This window comes from Polychytrium aggregatum, assembly GCF_025602895.1.
Source record: "Polychytrium aggregatum strain JEL109 chromosome Unknown BJ171scaffold_28, whole genome shotgun sequence".
In the NCBI taxonomy this organism is placed as follows: Eukaryota; Fungi; Chytridiomycota; class Chytridiomycetes; order Polychytriales; genus Polychytrium; species Polychytrium aggregatum.
This window is the reverse complement of record NW_026516230.1, coordinates 248,140-260,318: the sequence shown is the minus strand read 5'-3', so window position 1 is coordinate 260,318 and position 12,179 is coordinate 248,140. Positions and strand designations below refer to the sequence as shown.

General features: G+C 60.2%; 4 protein-coding genes across 4 annotated transcripts; 1 reads left to right on the top strand and 3 right to left on the bottom strand.

The window, feature by feature from the left end:
- Positions 1 to 1,388: 1,388 nt before the first annotated feature.
- Positions 1,389 to 2,708, bottom strand: BJ171DRAFT_512173 (uncharacterized protein). Its single transcript, XM_053111643.1, has one exon. It carries the CDS (start codon positions 2,532 to 2,534, stop codon positions 1,683 to 1,685), a length of 852 nt encoding a protein of 283 aa, XP_052964911.1. The 5' UTR covers positions 2,535 to 2,708; the 3' UTR covers positions 1,389 to 1,682.
- Positions 2,709 to 2,881: 173 nt separating this feature from the next.
- Positions 2,882 to 5,143, top strand: BJ171DRAFT_512172 (kinase-like domain-containing protein). The gene has a single exon (XM_053111642.1). The coding sequence runs from the start codon at positions 2,912 to 2,914 to the stop codon at positions 5,009 to 5,011; it is 2,100 nt and encodes a 699-aa protein (XP_052964910.1). The 5' UTR covers positions 2,882 to 2,911; the 3' UTR covers positions 5,012 to 5,143.
- A 142-nt stretch (positions 5,144 to 5,285) lies between these two features.
- Positions 5,286 to 6,217, bottom strand: BJ171DRAFT_162197 (uncharacterized protein). Its single transcript, XM_053105878.1, has one exon. It carries the CDS (start codon positions 6,104 to 6,106, stop codon positions 5,561 to 5,563), a length of 546 nt encoding a protein of 181 aa, XP_052964909.1. The 5' UTR covers positions 6,107 to 6,217; the 3' UTR covers positions 5,286 to 5,560.
- Positions 6,218 to 6,328: 111 nt separating this feature from the next.
- On the bottom strand, positions 6,329 to 10,006 carry BJ171DRAFT_476323 (uncharacterized protein; the record flags this gene model as incomplete). The annotated part of the gene is made up of 1 exon (XM_053108826.1): positions 6,329 to 10,006. One exon carries the CDS (start codon positions 10,004 to 10,006, stop codon positions 6,329 to 6,331), a length of 3,678 nt encoding a protein of 1,225 aa, XP_052964908.1.
- Positions 10,007 to 12,179: the final 2,173 nt, after the last annotated feature.

The window sequence follows — 12,179 nt, the reverse complement described above, 5'->3', positions numbered from 1 at the left end:
ATCTGGGTCATGGCCTCGACGGTGGCCTGGATCTTGTCGCGGAGAGCGGGATTGAGACAACAGCCATCATCGTCTGCTTGAAGCAGCTGAACTGAGGGGCGGATGACCTTCCATCCACGAGTGGGACGACAGAACTCTTGAGGGGCCGGTATTTGGGACACCTGTTGGTGTTGCTTCGCTGATGATCGGTGCCATCGCACTTGGGACATCGCTTGACAGGACCAGATGAGGGACCAGGCTCGGTGGGATCGACATCCATTGGATCTGCAGAAGCAGTGGTGGTGAGCGACGGAGCAACAGACGACCAAGCATGCGTGGGGTCAGAATACGAACCAGAGACAGGCTCCGACTGTGACTTGGCTTTCTTGGGCCTGGGTGGCCGAGGCTGGCCATCACCGGCACCCTTGCGCTTCGGAGGCATGGGGGCAGAGGATGCTGGATGCCTGCCAGTGGCACTGGTCAGAACAGAGACTTTTTTTATCGTACAATAGCGCGATGATCCGATCAAGGCGAGATGAGGGAAGAAAGCAGCAGGACGAAGGTGTGGCATTTATACCCGAGAGCAGGAGCCCGTCTTTGCGGGCTGGTTGGGAAGCGACCCTGTTCAAAAATCGCCGAGAGGTTCAAGACAGGGATGTGAACGTGAGAACGGCGGCGTGATTGGAGGGAACTCAACCCCAAATCGGTGGGGACTCAACCCCAAAGAAGTTCTCGATGGGATTGAAGTCGGGCGAGGCAGGTGGGGTGAAGATCACTGACCATCCTCGGCGATCGATGCAGCACACCAGAGTGGTTGATGGCAAATGCAGCCGAGACGGACTTGTGTTTCATGTGATTGCGCTGGCGAAGCGGAGCACCCTTCGGTGAGTATCCGTAAAGAGGGAAAATGGATCTCCTGATCCCTGTCTCATCGACAAAAACGAATCGTCGTGGGTCGATGGAGCGGACCTGGTCCCTGAACTGTGCCACTCGCTCATCCAGTCGCTTGGACTTGTAGAGGTGTGTTGCCCTCTTGTGTGAGAGACCTGCTCGGTGGATGGCAGTGTGGCAGAGTGAGAGTGATACTTTCCTCTGGAGGATGGACTCGAGCTTGCATCGCAACACAGGACCAGTCTGGAACGGGTCCTGTTCAATCAGGGTGCGAATGACTGGACATGCCTGCTCAAAGAAAGTGGATCTGCGAGCTGGGACTCGGGATGGGTCATCCAGCTTGCATCCTCGGTGCCATCGATGGATGGTGCTCTTGGATACACTGAATATGGAGGCGACCTTACGCAGGCTATGGATGAGGGCGTAGCATCGCAATGCGGCGGTGCGAAAGTCGGATGTGTGGCGAATGGTCATGGCCAGCGCGCGATAACATTGGGTAACAAAATATTCGATGAATGGTCAAAAACCCGGGTGTCCCGTTTTTTATTGGATTGCCTGTAACCCCATTGCTCCCTCAACCCGAAGGAGATCTATATTGTTGCCCTGTCCAGCTTATTATATGCATCCGAATGCCAGTAGATGATTGACAGCGCTTGCTTGAGAGGCAGCGGGACTGGCCAACATGAGCTGTGCGTTGGACCGCCGACACGAAGTGCTGCTGTGGCGAACTGGTAGACTGCGAGCCGCTTGGCGATGGGCGAGATGAGACAACCGCTATATTCCAAAATGCATCTAGTTACGGTGGGCTGCAGTCATTGAGAGGCAAAGTGGGTGCCTTTGGCTGCTTCACTGGCGAGACGATCGGCGCTGCCATTGGGCTTTGGAGAAGAGGCAGTCCCGGCCTCGTCGTTTGGAGCCGACATTTCGTGGCCAGACCGGGAGCGTCTCCGCGGCGAGAGAGAGCGACGATCTGCATGGCTGCCGGAATGGTCCGACGGGCTTGCTCTGCTGTGGCTGGGAGCGACACTGGCATGGGGGTGAGTGGTTGGAGAGGTGGGCCCTTCGGCATCTTCGCCCTGCTTCTTGTCGAGCTTGTTCGACGCTCGCTTGGTGGTCCGGTCGCTCGGCGGCTTGCCGGGATATCCGTATCGACATCTGTGGCTCCGGTAGGTCCCCTCCCGCTGCAGCATGTATCCGTCGGGATGTTCAGAGCACCGAAAGCACCGGCAGATCCGATATCCTGGCGGGATAATGCCTTGAGTGAGCAGCGATTGTGCCTGCCGCCAGAGCAGATCTGGATCCGCTATCGGCGCGGCCTCAGCAGGCGGGTGCTGGGCGATTACTGGCGGAGGAGGGTCCGAGAATTGGACGGGAGAACATGAGCCGGTGTCCTGTGGCATCACGAACGGCATTGGATGCTGGAACGTGGGTTGGATGGGTTGGACGTGGATGGGGTGCGGGTTGGCCGCAATGACCGGCGAGACCAGAAACGGAAGTGGGTACGGGATGGCGAGGGACATGGGCGAGTGCTGGAGCGGCTGGATGGGCTGGAAGAAATGCGGCTGGTATATGCTTGTGGGCGGAATGTAGTTTGCAGACGACTCTGGTGGTTGGTCGTCGGCTGGGGCCAGCGGCGACGGGAGGTTGGCCGGCAAGCTGTTCATGACAGCAGGCGACGGTCCAGGGCAATCGATTTGCGGTGATGCTGGCCAGGACGACGGCTTTCGGCCCGAGGGTGGTCCAGAGCGACGGCTTCGGGGGGGGGCAGATGACAGTACAGACGGTGCAGACGACAGTGCAGACGACAGTGCAACCGATGGTGCACTGGCCAAAGCGATCGACTCCATGAAGGAAAAGAGAAATGCGGTGAGGGCGCTTCTCGGCGAGAGCAGGCGGCAGCGAGACGCGCCTCCAGGCCGGCCTCGGTGCGCTCTCGCTGCCGAGCGAGACCGCCATCACCCAGAGCCAAACCCAGAGCCAAACCCAGACTCGAGCAGCACCGCACCCAGACCCCATCTCCCCTCGCTCCTCCGTCGCAACCATGGCCCAGACCCCGTCCTGGTTCATCCCCGAAGCCAACATCACCAACTGGTCGGCCGGCCCTTTCTCAGCCGGCGGCTTCGGCGAGGTCTTCAAGGCAGACTACTTTGGCTCCCCCGTCGCAGTCAAGCAGCTCTATCGCAGCTTCAGCCAGAGCGAGCTCCTCGACTTTCGGCGCGAAATCAGCATCTGGTATGGCCTGAACCACCAGCACATCCTACCCCTGTTCGGAGCCTGTGACCGAGGCACCACAGGCGGCGCCATCCGGCCCTTCATGGTCTCGCCTTTCATGAGGAACGGAAGCCTTCACGCCTATGTCGCCAGCACGTCTCAGCCCCCCAGCTCGCTTGACTCGAGGCTTGCACTCCTCTTCCAAGTCGCCTCCGGAATGGCATATCTCCACGACAAAAACATCGTCCACGGCGACCTCAAGCCTCAGAATATCCTCCTCGACCACGGCATGCAGGCCGTAGTTGCCGACTTTGGCATGTCTCGGACAAGGCGCAGCTCCATGAGTGCTGGTCGAGGCCAGCCAAGCGGCGGCACCCTGGACTACATGGCACCCGAGATGTTGGATGACGAAAACCCGGCCGACTCGAGCAAGCATACCGACGTCTATGCCTTTGGTACCACCATGTACGAAGTCCTCAACAGCGGCAAGCCCATCTGGACCACCCAGAGCGGCCAGCCGATGAGGGATATTGTCATCGTTCTGCAAGTCACCAGTGGAAATCGACCCAGGCGGCTGCCCGACATTCCCGACAACGTCTGGTCTCTGATCGAGCGGTGCTGGCATCAAGACCCAGCGCAGAGACCGACTCTCCCAGAGATCCTTGCGTCGCTGGCGGCATACCGGGACGTGCCCGTCCCTGCCCCCGCCAGGACCTTGCCGTTGGAGTCTGAGCCGCCGAATGGTACCGCTGGTATCAGCGCGAACACAAACGGTATCAACGGCGGCACTTATGAAGCCAGCACCAGCAGCAACAGCAACGACCGCAGCAGCATACACGACACCAGGAACCACATCCCAGAGTCAAACAGACAACCTCCGTCGACGGGCAGCAGCGAGCCAACGATCCAGACCGGTCCCGCGCCGCCGCCGTTCGAGCTGAGCGCTGAGCTGTTCCCTGACGTCCCTCACGATATCCTTCAGCGGGTCCAGAGAGGCGATGCCGCTGCGGGTATACAGGCGGCCAAGTGCATTTCCGAGGGCAAGGCAGCTTCCGACCCGGCTTGGACTCAGGCCGCCCGGTTCTTCCAGTGGGCAGCCGAAGCGGGCAGTCTGGAGGCGGCATATTATCTTGGGTGGCTGTCGCTGACGGGCATCGGCATCCAACAGAGCCTTGCCGATGCGAGTGCCAACTGGAGCAAGGTCCGAGCCCAGTCGACCGACCCTATCCACAAGCCGATTGCGACACATATGCTGGGCTGGCTCCACTACCTTGGCCTTGACGTGGCCCAGGACACCAGGCGAGGGCTTGAGCTCATCCGCGAGAGCCGAACCGACGACTTTAGGCTCGGCGAACACGAATGCTTCTATCCAGTGCTGGAATCGTGCAGCAGCCAAGCCGCCGTCGAGTTCTTCAACCAGTGCCGACTTGGATCGGAGCGTTTCTGGCTCTGCAAGCATCTCGTCGCGTTCTGTTATTCGGGCGGCACCGGCACTGCCAAGGACAACCGCACGGCCGCGAAGCTCTTGGAGCCGCTCGCCCGCAGCGGCCACAGCGTCAGCCAGAACCTGCTGGGCGAGTACTTCCGCGCTGGATATGGCGTCGGCGCGAACGACGCGACGGCCGCCCGATGGTTCCGGCTGGCGGCCGACCAAGGAGATTCGTACGGACAGTGGATGCTTGGGTTCTGTTGCCTGAACGGCTACGGCGTGCCCAAGGATAGTTCGGCGGCCGTGGCACTGTTCCGCAAATCTGCCGAACAGGGCAACAGCTACGGGCAGCTCTATCTGGCCAATCGCTACTCGGACGGCAACGGAGTGGCCCGGAACACCGAGACAGCCGTCGAATGGCTTCGCAAATCAGCCAACCTGGGCAACGACTTTGCGAGGCAGAGGCTGGAAGCACTTGCGAATCTGAATGGCTGCAGATAGCAGGAAGGATGTGTACTCAACCAGCCGGAAGCTAACAGCGTTTCCATAATGAAACGGGACACCCCGTTTTGAGCCATGACAGGGTTTTTTCTGTGACCTGAATACACCCACCCACTCATTGCAATCATGGCCAAACACAGCACCCTCGATTTTCGCATCGCTGCACTGCGACCGGTGGTCTTCACTCGGAGGTTGCCAAAGTGATCTGTTCTATTTCTTATGGCATAGTTGGACGCATGCCATCGCATACCACGCTGACAAATGGGTTGCAGAGTCTACACCCCCTCAGTCTGCTTATGAAGTGATTGGTGGATCTGCAGACAGCAGCGCCATCCCGACCAGATATACACGTTCACTCTTTGCAAGCAGGACCATGAGCCTGTATCCACTCAGGGCCACTCCAAGAACAGTCCTGAAGATGGTCTCAGTCGTGAATGTACTTCATTGCCTTCGACAGCCATCGATGCGCAACATCACATATCGCACATTTGTGGCTCTGCATCATGCTTGGTCAAATACAGGGTGGCCGGTAGGGAGCCACAGCGTGTTTTATATTATCTTGAGATGGAAGAGAGATTCTGCCTTCAGCAACGAAAAGGAACAAGCGAGCGATAGGGTGAGAGAAAGAGAGAAAGAGAGAAAGAGAGAAAGAGAGAAAGAGAGAAAGAGAGAAAGAGAGCGTGCGCGACCAAGTGAAAGATGAAAAGCAGGAGGGGTGCAAAACTGCGCCGTGGCCATCGCAAGATTGTTCCACATACCAGAACAAGGACGGAAGAGTGAGATCTCAAATATGGGAGAAAGAGGAAGAACAACATGAAAAATGAAATGAAATGAAAATGGAAAAAAAAAGGGGAGGGAGCAAAAGGTTGGAAGGCATCGGTGAGAAGGTGAGTGGCTGTGGAGAAAGTGAATGAGGGGGAGGGGAGGAGTTTGTCCAGTCAGATGAAACCTCGAAGACGAGTGCAGGATTTCCGACACAGGACATGATCGGGGGGCGGGATAATGAGGGGGAGAGGCGGGGGACGACAGCATTGGCATCAGCAAAGCAAACAAAGCGCCTTCACAACAGGGCTCGCAGAAGGAGGCCTCAAACATCTACAGGGACATCTACGACATGACATTGAGTGGCAGGAGCCAGCACCGACAGTGCGGTGCCCGGCATCGAGAGCCAACGGGAAGTTCATCCAAACAGCGGCAGCAATAACAGGAACCCTCCTCAAAACCACCACCACCACCACCAGCAGCAACATTGGCGCGCCATCAGGGATCGTGCCAGAGCAAACTGGATGCTTGTGCACGACACGATCGCTGCTCCGTTCAGTGGTCGCTCTTGAGGCTCGACAGACTCGATATGCTGGCTCGGCGAGACTGCAGCACGCCTAGCGGGACGTCGTCCTCGTCCTCATCATCATCGTTGGCCGAGGATATCGGCAGCATGTTTCCCACCGGCGGCGCCGCCACTGCCATTGGCGAATAAGGATCTCCGCGGTTGGACGGATAGGGATGCTGGACGTATCCGGGTCCTGAGCGTCCGCTGTGCTGCCAGGCCATGTTGACGGCACCAGCGGCACCAGTGCTTGGTGACACTGGCGGCTGCTCAGTGGCGCTGGATGACGACGAGGGCGACTGGAACAAGAACTGGTGCATGGCAGAGTGGTCCGGGGAGCTACGTCCAGGCGTGCGGTGGCCAGGAGCCCCCGATGCGCCGTTGGCGGCGGAGGCGCCATTGCCGATGTTTGGGGACGACAACGATGATGGCGATGCCGATGCCGATGATGCCAGCTGCTGGTGGTTGAACGGCCCCATGCCCATCGAGAATTTGCTGTGCTTGGAGGACTGCAGCACCATCGACTCGTTGGCATAGTTGGCAGGCATCTGGATAGGAGGTGGCGGCGGCGCGCCGATGTGCACAGAGCCGGGGTGCATCGGTGACAGCGACGATGACAGCGACGGCGCCGATAAGGAAGAGGGGCCGCCTCGGTCGCCGACATTATTGGGGTTCATGGACGACTTGCGCGGCTGCCCTCTGGTCTTCTTGCCCTTCTTGCGAGCGCGCGGGCCACGGGGATCGCGGCTGAGGGTGACATCGGCATGGACGGCCAGGATGTACAGCATGAAGTTGGTGATGAGGACCTGGTGGACGAGCGGGCGACGCAGCTGCGCTAGTTTGCTGTGGGACATGCGGTAAATGTACTTTTCGACGTGTGGGGCGAACCGCGGCTTGCCATCGATGATGATGCCCTCGGGATCGATGTTCTCGACATTGACCCACTGCGAATCCTGCGGGTATGGGTTGTAGTCCGAGTCGGTTGGCGCACCCGAGGCAGCGACATGAGTCTCGGGCTTGGCCTTGGACTTGGCCTTGGACTTTTTGCCAGACTGCTTCCGGCTCTTGGTTTTCTTGCCTTCCTTGGAGTCCTTGGAGTCCTTGGACTCTTTGACGTCCTTGCTCTTGGAGCCCAGGATGCCGCTCAGCCACGTCCACTTGGGCTTGGCCTCTGGGGATGGCGTGGGTGCCGACGAAAGCCGCGGCGGCGCAACCACCAAGGGACTGGTGGGCTGGGTGCGACCCTCCATCAGCAGGGTGACTTTTTGCGAGGTCGAATCGGATGGACCCGGTCCGTGGAGCGACGACGATGACGATGATGACGACGATGACGATGACGCCGCCGGCGACTCGACAGTCGAGAGACTGTCTTCGTAGTAGGCAGAGTCCTCGAGCAGACTGTTGATGACGCTGAGCGAGTCCTCCTCGGGCTCCACAGACACAGTCTCGAAGGAAGGAGACGAGGGGCTGTCGGAGGGACTATCGGCAAGCATCTCAGATTTCGAGCTGATGGAGATAAAGCTGGAGGCGTCGGACTCGGGCACCCTGTCCGACTCGACGGCAACGGCGATGGTTGTGGCCACATCAGCCCTGTCGCTATCAACGGCAGGGACGGTGGAGATCGCTGTGATGCCACCGAGCTCGTCAGGCTTGGGGCTGGAAGCGACCTGGGCGGCTGCCTCGTCCGAAGATTCCATGATGACCTCGATGCTGATAACCTCATCGGCGGGCTTGGGTCGATTGAGCGACTTGCGCACCCGTTTGCCGGTCTTGCTACGGGACAGTCCGGATGACTCGGAGGAACCGTCGCCCTCGGCGGACGGCTTGCTGGCAGAGGACTTTTTCTTCTGGGAAAGCTTGCTGCGGCGAAGTGGAGCCATACCCTTGAAAGCCGGGCGGGCGGCACTGGTGGAGGACACGGTGGTGCCCTCGACGGTCTTGGCACGATGTACCTTGGGGTTCCGGGGCGACTTGGACTCTGGAACGCCGGCGGCCAGAGATGCAGCGGCATCCGGATCGGACTCGGGCGACTTTGCCCTGTCGTCGGTATCGGGGATCTCGTGGGCGTTCTCTGGGGTGATCGAGATGTGCCGCTCGACAAACGATTTTGCTCGGCGGACAGGGCCGCGGTTCTTGCTCTTGCGCAGAACAAGCGGGCCTTCGCCGACCTGGTTAGCGAGCCACGACTGGATCGCCGGGTCCTCGAGCAGCGAGTCGGAGCCCGCAAAGGGACTGGCCCCGGCCTCGGTGTTGAGGTGGCCGGGGACCCAGAGGACGTTCAGGGACGAATCAGCCTCGATCGTGCGGCTGGATCCGGAGAGCGAGAGGACGGTCTTGGTCTCGGGAGAGAGCAGCGGACTCACTCCCGCAGGAGCATCTTTGCTCTGCAGCCCCGCAGCCTCGGGAGGCGGCAGGATCAGACTCGGCAGGAAAACGTCGACGCTGGCCGACAGCTGGGCCTTGGCCCTCGAGCGGGTGGAGACTCTGCGGAGAGATGTGCCGGATCCTGACGTGGGCGACGATGACTCTGGCTTGGGGTCGTCTGCCGTCTTGCTCTGGGCTGTACTGCCCTCGGGGGTATCGACGAGCTCGGTGGGAGTGGTTTCGGACTCGCCCTCGGCTTCCTGGATGGGCGAAAGCAGCACGCTGCCGACGCTCAGATCTCCGGAAGACCGAGACGGGTGCATGCCGAGCGAGGACAGGCCCAGCTGGGTCTGGATTGGGGCGAGGCTGGGTCGGTTTCGGTGGTGCTGGTCCGAGTCGGCAAAGGTCGGGGACGAGCTGAGGCGGCGGAGGTTGGACGAGATTCTCGGGGGCTCAGCCAGAGCGGGATCAAGAGATTCTGTCAAAGGCGGGAGGTGGTTTGGGATGCAGTGTTCGTTCGAGGACGGAGGCTTCTTGTGGGAGGTGGAGAGGCGAGAGGACCGCCGCACGGGCTCGTCGAAGGCGTTGTCGGCGTTCTTGTAGCCATCGGAGACATGGGCCAGGTCATCCGGCGAGGCTGAGGTCTGGGTCGAAGCCGATGGACTGGCGCCAGGGACTTGGACCGAGGAGGTCTGCGAGCTCGGCGGATAGGGGTGGTGAGCGCCCGAAGGAGCGTGGCTGACCATCATGCGCATCTCACTTCCGGGCTCCCACGAGTAGGCCATCTGCGACGAGTCGGAGGAGCTGCCCGAGTAGACGCCGGAAAAGTCCTTCCGGTCCGAGGGCCTGAAGTGCATATGGGTGGGCGAGATGTCGATCGGGGCGGACGGCGGCGCACTGGTAGAGGCGATAGCGGGGGTCGAGGACGAAGCAGCATGAGCAGCCGACGGGTCGTGGTGCTGGGCGGCATACCCCCACTGATGAGGGTGAGACGTGGGCAGGTCCGTGCTGTCGCTCGGCGACTCGATGATGTAGTTGTTGAGGGTCGATTCGGAGACGGAACGCTTGGCGGGGTCTTTGTGGGTATAGCCGTCGGAGTGGTCCGCGAAGACGGGCTCTTGGACATGGGACGTTTTCCGGTTGAGTCCCCGAAAGGCTCGAGCCAGGCCGCTCTCGGGGCCCCACAGCTTGTCGGAGATGGTCCGGATGGAGGAAGTGGACTGTTTGGAGACGGTGGAGCCGATACTGCTCGCATCCGAGTCGCGCTTTGACCGTTTGAAGCCCAGGAACTTTCTGTCAGCCATGTCGATGGAGGCGACGGCGATGAATGAAATGAATGGGTGGATGGATTGCGTGTGATTCTGTATGAACGATTCGGATCAGTTCAGATCGGGTCGGACCCGGTTGGGGCGAGGCAGGAACGATCGGGGACGATCGGGAAAGGGTGGATGGACAGAAAAGTCAGAAATAATTGACAGGAGGTGACAGTCGCTTTGGGAGACGTGTGGACAGGGACGAGCCAGAGGAGGAGTCGGCCCAGCAGAGCGTTGGAGTGGGAGGCGTCTGGCCGTGTGGCTTTACAACAGGATACCGATGGCAGGAGGACGAGACGGCCCATCCGGGAAGAGCGAGACAAACTGACACTCACCGAGATATAAATATCGATCCGCAGTTGATCAGAGCCGAGTTGGATCTACAACTGGATGTACCAGAAGCGGGAAACTGATGGGGAAAGACGAGGAAGACACAACCGAACAGAGTGAGCGAGTGGGGGACAATCGGCCAGAGGAGCCAAGGAGCGACGGACCGGTGCCGGTGCCGGTGCCGGTGCGGATGACCCGATGAGCGAGACCAGAGGTTGGTGGCCAGGAGTGATGAAGAGGCGACATATGAGATGGCAAAGAGACGACGGGTGGCGAGCCGAGTGGCGAACCAAGTGGCGACCGACAAGCCAGTCTAACCAAGACTCTCCAGACTGGCGACGCTATCGGGAATGGCCGGCAAAGCCAGGTTGGCCAAACGGAGCAGCGACGATGGTCAAGCAAACGCACCTTGCACGATATGAAGCCTTTCTGTTGAGGACCGGAGGGGAGGAGCGAATGCAGCAATGCCGAGCCGAATAGAAAGAAGACGATGGAGGCGGCTACGGCCAAGACGACTGCATGGACCAAGAGGATGAAGACGAAGGCGGGAGGGAGATGGCGGCGACGGAGGAGAGCCAGACCAAGAGGATGGCGAGACCGATAGTCAGACCAAAGAGTCAGTGAGGGGACGAGATGAGGAAGGGAAGAGAAATAGAAGAGACCAACAGGGTGAGGAAGTTTGATCCCGAGACCGAGGCTGGACAGCAGCAACAGCAAAGACGATGAGGCAAGAGGAGGGGAGAAGAAGAGCAGCCGACGCAGCACACAGCCCGGGTGGTCGATGGGAGAGAGAGATTGCGAACGAGGGACTGGCAGACGAGCCCGTCGAGATCGGCGAAACGACGGAATGTGCACCGTTGGTGGGCACAGACGCAAAAACAAAAAACACCGTCGACCGCCCTTCAGACCGAGCACAGGCCCTTACTTTGCTCGAGGCGAGCGGGTATCGTGAACGGGAGAGCAATGGGATGGCCTGGGAGCTTGTCCAGATGCGCTTGCTTGCAGGACGAGCGATTGCCTGCAGGCCGGGTGATTGCTCGATTTGCTTGCTTGATTTGCTTGCTTGATTTGCTTGCTTGATTTGCTTTGCTTTGGCTGCTTGTCGAGCGATTGCTTGCCGAAGTGTGTGTCGGGTGATGTCGGCTGTTGTTTGGGCGTTCCCGTGGGTGGATGGGCCTGTGGGGGCCGAAACTGGCGTGCTATTTTGGTCGCACCGAGGAGCGAGGAGCGTAGCGAGGGCCGGCACAGTGTGGCGGCAGAGGCAGCGAGAGCGTTCTCGGCGAGGAGCAGATGCTGCTATTTTGGGAATGGCGCCGGTGCGGTGCAAGTTGGGATCAGAGCGAGCGAGCGATCAAGCCAGCAAGCAAGCAAGCGCTGGCGGGAATGCGGAGACCGGCGACAGATCGATCGAGCAGGGCGGGGGGCGGTGTGGCTGGAGTGAGATGGCCGTGGCGATCAGCGACAAGAGCGACGATGGAGCCTGAAAACAGCAGCAGCAGCGGTGGTGGTGGGTCGTCCTTTTGGCTGGTCGCTTTGGCTGCTCGCTTTGGCTGGTCGATCCGGGCTGGTGAACTGCCACAGCCCGCTCGGTGGCGGCGCACAGCGCCACAGCTCAGGTGTGGCTGTGGCTGTACCTGCATCGCCCCACGGTCGCGCCTCGATCCCAGATCTGTCGTTGTGGTTCGCATCGACTCTCCTCCGCGACGCCTGGCAGCATCTGGCAGAGCGCCTTGTGTTTCCCGCCTGGAATGCCGCCGCACTGCCTGGCCGTCCATCGGCCGCACTGAAGCGCCCTCGCTCTGCCGTCTCCCAGCGCCGCTCCTTGGCGCTCACC